Source organism: Mastomys coucha, unplaced genomic scaffold (assembly GCF_008632895.1).
Source record: "Mastomys coucha isolate ucsf_1 unplaced genomic scaffold, UCSF_Mcou_1 pScaffold21, whole genome shotgun sequence".
In the NCBI taxonomy this organism is placed as follows: Eukaryota; Metazoa; Chordata; class Mammalia; order Rodentia; family Muridae; genus Mastomys; species Mastomys coucha.
Genome location: NW_022196904.1, coordinates 109,397,925 through 109,405,021, shown reverse-complemented (window position 1 = coordinate 109,405,021; position 7,097 = coordinate 109,397,925). Strand labels below are relative to the sequence as shown.

The window sequence follows — 7,097 nt, the reverse complement described above, 5'->3', positions numbered from 1 at the left end:
TTGATCTTAGAGCATAAGCTATTGGTGTTCTGTTCAGGAAAATTTCCCCTGTGCCTATGTGCTCAAAGCTCTTCCCCACTTTCTTTTCTATTAGTTTTAGTGTATCTGGTTTGATATGGCGGTCCTTGATCCATTTGGACTTGAGCTTTGTACAAAGAGATAGGATAGCAGCCTTATTTATAATTGCCAGAAACTGGAAACAACCCAGATGTCCCTCAACAGAAGAATGGATACAGAAACTGATACATCTACACAATGGAATACTACTCAGCTATTAAAAACAATGAATTTATGAAATTCTTAGGGAAATGGATGGATCTGGAGAATATCATCCTGAGTGAAGTAACCCAATCACAAAAGAACACACATGGTATGCACTCTCTGATAAGTGGTTATTAGCCCAGAAGTTCACAATACAGGAAGTACAATCCACAAACCACAAGAAACTCAAGAAGAAAGAAGACCAAAATGTGGACATTTCATTCCTTCTTAAAAGGGGGAACAAAATACTCATGGAAGGAGTTACAGAGACTAACTATGGAGCAGAGACTGAAGGAAGGACAATCCAGCCTGATGTAGCTGTCTCCCGAGAGACTCTGACAGTACTTAACTAATACAGAAGTAGAGGCTCACAGCCATCTATTGAACTGAGCACAGGGTCCCCAATGAAGGAGTTAGAGAAAGGACTGAAAAGAGCTGAAGGGTTTACAGCCCCTTAGGATGAACAACAATATGAACTAACTAGTACCCTCAGAGCTCCCAGGAACTAAACCAGCAACCAAGGACTGCACATGGTGGGACTGATGGCTCTGGCAGCATGTGTATAGTAGAGGATGACCAAGTCAGTCATCAATGGGAGGAGAGTCCCTTGGCTCTGTGAAGGTTCTGTGCCCCAGTGTAGGGGAATGCCAGGGCCAGTAAGCAGGAGAGGGTGGAGTGACGAGCAGGGGGAGGGGGAGGGAACAGGGGTTTGTTCTTGTTGTTTTTTGTTTTTTTGTTTTGGAAGAGAAACTGGGAAATAGGACATGTAAATAAAGAAAATATCTAATAAAAAAGAGGAAAAAACCCATAAGTTGACTAAGATATTTGGTTATAGCTATAGAAAGCTGACTAGTATATTTCGTACTAATGTGATAGGATTATTATTTGTAGTAGTCAAACAGTAGATGTGATGAGTGCACAAGATGCCCTGTAATCACATAATGGAATAAACTTGTAATAAATGCATTAATCTTAAAGAAAATATGTCAGGCAAAAAGGAACATTCCTATATACAACACCTAAAATGTAGTCAAATTCATACAATTAAGGAGTAGAATAGTGTTTACCTAGGTGAATTGAGGCATGGAGAGTTATTGTTTAATGAATATAGATTTTCAGTTTGGAATGATAAAGTACTCTAGAAACAAACTGTGGTAATGGGCACACAATGTCACTCAACTATAGTATCATACATTCAAAAATGTATTAGATGGTAAGTTATACATTATCTACTATATAAGAAGATATGCTAAAGAACATTTTCAAGACCAAACAAATTAAATATCATTACCAGTCACATAAAATGTGAGAGATTTTCAAATTACATACTTGAAAGATTCCCCAAGGCTTGAAAACATTTCCTTAGACTTGGTGATACAGACCCTGCCACTGCCAAGCTCCTGTGGGCCTTGTGGGCCTGGTCTCCTTTTAAACTCCACACTTGAGTTGACCATGCTGTTGATGCTCAATTCAGGTTTGTTCCTCCATGAGAGATCACCTGATACTTTTTCATCCTAACAGTTCCAGGCAGGCAGTTCTATCACCCATGTTGCCCTTCTATCTCCACAAGGTCCCCAATAAGCGCTGCTAACTCCTGGAATTTGAACCTTTGTCACTCTTTTCTGCTTTACATTCTCAACAGACTTCTTCCCAAAATTACCTGTCTTCTGTTCCTGCAGCCAGTGACTAGCACAGCACAAGTGACCACAGGCTGCTGGGCTCGCTTTGATTGTCAGTGGCTCAGAAAGGCCATCCTGTTTTAGAGTGCTCAGTGATGTGGGCCAAGGTACTAGTTGCAGCTAAGCTACATGCAAGTCATCCCCTGCCTTACACCCTTCCAGCCCTTCTGTGTTGCATGTGGTGAGAACTTTGCCTTTAGCTCGTACAGTTTGAAAAAAAAAAAAAAAGACATTCTTGTCATAGATTGTGCTCTTATTATCTTACCCTCTCTTCACAAATTTGTTTTCCTCTCCAGAATCCACAGTATAGACAACTGCACCGTACCTGTCATCATTGCCATGTACTATCCCTGGCCAGCTGTCTGCTGTCTGCATCCTAGAGCCATTTTTCTGTTCACATCTCAGCCTGGAATAACAGCTTACCTTTAGGATGCTCTTGATGATGCTAACGCCATCAATGAACACATCCCCAGCGGTAGGAATGTTTTCTCCAGTCAAAATTTGAAAGGTAGTTGTTTTACCTGCTCCATTGAATCCAAGTAACCCAAAGCACTCCCTCTCTTGGATCGCAAGGGAGATGTTCTTTACAGCCAGAATTAGTGGAGACTTAAAGTATATCTTCAAAAACAAACAAACAAACAAAACACACATACACAAAGCACAATTTAGTAAAGGACATTCATAGGTTATATACAATAAATATTGTGGACAAAGTGGTCACTCCCTCAGATAGTGTCACAAAAACTTTAGAGAAGTGTTTTTAAAACGCCTGAAGAACCACAGTGAGACTTTGACCCCTCTCAGAGGCGGCTGAGGGCAGACTAAGGGCAGACTATGAAAGCCATGAAGTGGCTTACCTTTGTAAGCTCCTTAATAAGAACTGGGCAGTTCAGAAACTTTTCAGGCTGGTACAGAATTTCTCTTCTCTCATTTTCTACATCATTATCTTTAGAAGTCCCAGATAATTCCTTGGAAATTATATCCTGTATTTTTCAAGACAAAAACCTTAATGTGTGGATTTCTTTTGGAGGCATCTGTCCTAAAAGTAGTGGGTTCATAATATCCAAACTCGGGCATAATATTACACATGTATAAATGGAGGTTTTGAGCAATTTCCAGGGGACTTTTATGAGTATTTATTCTTGTGTACACATCCAATAGTAATGAATAGTTCACCACAGAAATGAAGGTGGTGAGAGAAGAGGCAAAAGCTATTCATGGGTGGATACCATGAATGTGCATGCTCTAGTGTGTAATTCAAAATTTTAAAACATGTATGGGAAGGAATAGAATTAAGCATCTGTTTCTGTTTCCTGTGCCTTTTCTTTGGCTCTTTTCCTTCTGTTTGCTTGCTTTATCCTATTCTGAATTGTTTTGTTTTGTTTTATTATTATCCTTAGATACCTGTTTGCCTTCTAGTGAGAGACAGAAAGGGAGTGGATTAGGATGGAAGGGGAGGAGCTGGGAGGAATATAGGGAGAGGAAACTCTAATCAGGATATATTGTATAAAAAATACTATTTTTAATATAAGAAAAAGTATTCATAGAGATTATTTTATCATCTGGACATAAGGATTGAAATCACCCAAAGAGATTGGGGAAACTGAAAAGCACATTAATGCTGGAGGTGGAAAGATGGCCCAGCCATTAAGAGCACTTAACTGCTCTTGCAGAAGACCAAGGTTCAGTTCTCAAGACCTGCATGGGAACTCATAACCATCTTTAACTCCAGACCCAGGAGGTCCAACACATCCATTAGCCTCTGTGGGGCACATACATGCACTCAACACACACACACACACACACACAAATCTTTGGGCCAGATCTGGTGATATATGCCTTTAATCCTAGAACTCAAGAAGCAGAGGCTAGCTCATCTCTGTGGATTCAAGATCTGGTCCACATAGTGAGTTCCAGATTAGCTGGGGCTACACAGTGAGTCTCAAGAAAGAAAATATAGTAATGCATTTTTAAATGTGGTAATAAATAAACATTGAGAGCTAACAGAGAATTATTGGGCATGTGGTGAACACTGATAATCTTAGTAGTTAGGAGGTAGAGGCTGAAGAATGTGAGTTCCAGGCTAGCTTGTAGTTTTTTGTAGTCAGTTATATAGAAAGGTCTTTGAGGATGAGCTCTTTATCACACCATCATCTTGTAAAACCAGGAATTCTGACTATTACTACAAAAAAGAACTAGATTTAAATCAAATATCCTTCTGAACTGCCAGAGTCTTCATATGCACTACCTAGCTTGCATTTTAGATGAGGCTTCTCCCCCACCAAGAAGCCAGTGTCTGGAGCTGTGTGTAGCTTGACTTACTCTCTTTCATGGATACACATCTTTTCCTGGCTATTCTTTAGCTGTCCTGTTATTACCTTCATTAATTTTTCAAACTCTGCCTCTTTCTGTCTTTGGAAGACAGCAGACTCTTGCTTATACTCACCTTTCCTTACCCAGGTCATGTGGAAACAGCTTCCAGTCTGTTATCTTACCTAGAAGCCTGCATTATTACTTTCCATTTGGAGACAGTGTCTAAGTTACCTAGGCTGGCCTTGAACTCCCTCTATAGCCCAGGAGTGCCTTGAGCTTGTGATCCTCTTGTCTCAACTCCCCATGTAGCTGGGACTACAGACCTGTATTACCACATGTAGTTTGGTGTATGTATTGTTAAATGCTCACATTAGAATCAGTGACAGGTTTAAGAGCCATAGCTTTGAGCTTGCTAAAGAGAAGTCAGGAAATTAACAACTGAGAATTAACAAGTAAAAAAACAAATGTGATTAGAACAAAGGAAATTATAAAAATAAAGATAAAAAACTGAGTACAAGATAAAGTTGTCAGCAAAAGATAAAATTCATGAAGACGTAAACTTTAGCCCTTCACAATGATCATCAGAATGACTGGGATTTATTTTAGGTAATACCTCAGCAGGACTTTATGAAGGACATTCCTGCAGACACTGATATTTTTCTCTAATAACTGAGGTATAAACAAATGCCTACTTTCCATTCTACTACTAGAGTTTTGTTGTTTTTTATTGTTTCTTTTGTTTTGTTTTATTTTGTTTTGTTTTGGCTTGTTCCATACTTAAGTATTTACCGGCTTGTATTTCTTGTAGACACCAAAGTAAATGTGTTGATGGATGAGCATTCTTACTTTCCATGAGATATTTTCCCAAAAGAAAATGAAGAGAAGGAAAACAAAGCCGCCAATGCTCATAGCTATTAAATACTTTCCAAGCATAGGCTTCTTCAAGGAATAAATGTTCTTCTTAGTATCTGAGGATGGAAGGGAGAAAAATGGGGTATCACACTTAATTTTATTGTGCAACACTGATGTGAGCAACTGATAAAACACCAAATAAGAAACAGGATAAAATGAAATATTCAGCTAAACTAAGACACAGTCTTCAGAGTTTGAGAAGTGATTATCCTCCTATGGAAATGCAGATGAGAGACTGGCCCTTATCAACATGTTGTATAGTAACATAATGATACAAATATTAACTAATATGTGTACTGATTGTCTAATGGTAAACTCAGTCTGCAAGCCCCAGAGAGTCGTGTTTCTCCACCTTGACAGCACTGAGATTCCAAACATGTGCCACCAGCCCTGGCTTTTTAAAATGTGGGTTTAGGGAATTGAACTCATGTCTTCCTGCTTATATAGCAGGCATCTTAATGACTGAACTATCTCCCCAGCCTAATGACTGAAATGTATCCATACAAAAAACAACTGCAGAGAGTTCCCTGTGCTCTATGCCCAGTCTCCTTTATTACTTACCAACTATGCTAGTGTCATGCATGCTATCATGAGTGCACAGATATGAGTACTTCATTGAAGTTCCCGATTCATTCCCATTTCATATCTTTTAATTGCAGTGTCCCTTATACATTCCATGTTCTGACACCAAAATCATCTCACTTCATAGTCATCCCTTTCATTTTCTTGTCTGTGATTACATTCATATTCATGATTATAGTGGTGCTGCAGTCTTTAGAGGGGAAGCCCATGGAGGAAAGCACCCTTTCATCATATTAAAAAAATGAGGTGTCCATTGTCGGTATGAATTAGTTCTGCTGTTGACTTGAGTGCCTGTTTGATGTCATGTTGTTAGCTTTCTTTGCTAGAAACCTTTTCCTTCTCCCACTCTTCCATACTGAGCATTGAACTATCAAATTTAGATAAATATATTAAAATATAAACAATAAAAATAAAATATAAATATCAGAGTTCCCATGTTTACATAAAAATAGGCTAATAATCTTTTTCTACACCTTGACATATAACCCAGCTTTACTTTTATTGCCCAAATTGCTCCATTTTGGGTCCTTGAACTCTTCCCTGCACTTTTTAGTGTGAGCATGAATGCACGCATGCATATGTGTAGGGGATGCATGTACACACACATGCACATACAGTATAGCATGAGTATAGAGGTTGTAAGACAACTTTGTTCCATCTTTGTGTGGACCCCAGGAACTAAATTCATGTCAGCAGGCTTGTGTGACAAGTACCTTTATCTACTGAGCCACCATAGGCCCTGAACTTTCCTTCTAAAGAATCATATTCCATAAATGCTTCTAAGGCATGTATAAATACAATTTAATCTTATGTTTTCATTTATTTAAAATTCAAGAGCTATATTAATTTATTACAAAAACTGATAACTTACTAGGAAAACTGATCTTTTTAATAGACCAACATTTTTAGTATTCTTAGTAGCCTTTTCATTTCTCATAGTTTAGAATTATGGTTTTAAAACACATGATTCATTGCAAAAATAATATGTAACATAGTAAACATTTTAGGCATAACATCACAGTGGCATCTATGAATCTAGTCCTCCCAAATGAAGTTCGTACATACCTATGTGCTACCTCACATTCGCACCCTCAGGGGTATCCATAAATTGTATACATGTTTGTTTATATATAAGTGGGTTAATTATATATCCTTAAAGTAACAACCTACTAATTTTAAATATGAACAGTTTGAAATTATACATTCTGTATTGTCATCCAGAAACTGTTTTCCCCTTGTGTTATCATTTCTACAATTCTTAAATTGTAAGTAAAATAGAAACATTATAATAATCATGGTTTGAAGGAAACCGTCCTGCAGTCTTCCTTCGTTCCATGGGTGATCTACGAA

At 38.2% G+C, this 7,097-nt stretch overlaps 1 protein-coding gene across 3 annotated transcripts in view; it reads right to left on the bottom strand.

The window, feature by feature from the left end:
* The window catches only part of LOC116102883 (ATP-binding cassette sub-family A member 3-like), a 109,516-nt gene that overhangs the window by 10,732 nt on the left and 91,687 nt on the right, over window positions 1-7,097 (bottom strand). For all 3 annotated transcript variants that reach the window (XM_031388121.1, XM_031388122.1, XM_031388125.1), the window contains 3 exons: window positions 5,043-5,221; window positions 2,798-2,923; window positions 2,364-2,558 (listed from right to left, as the gene is read on the bottom strand). In XM_031388121.1, the coding sequence (XP_031243981.1) occupies window positions 2,364-2,558; window positions 2,798-2,923; window positions 5,043-5,221 (500 nt within the window). The remainder of the gene's footprint in view (window positions 1-2,363; window positions 2,559-2,797; window positions 2,924-5,042; window positions 5,222-7,097) is intronic.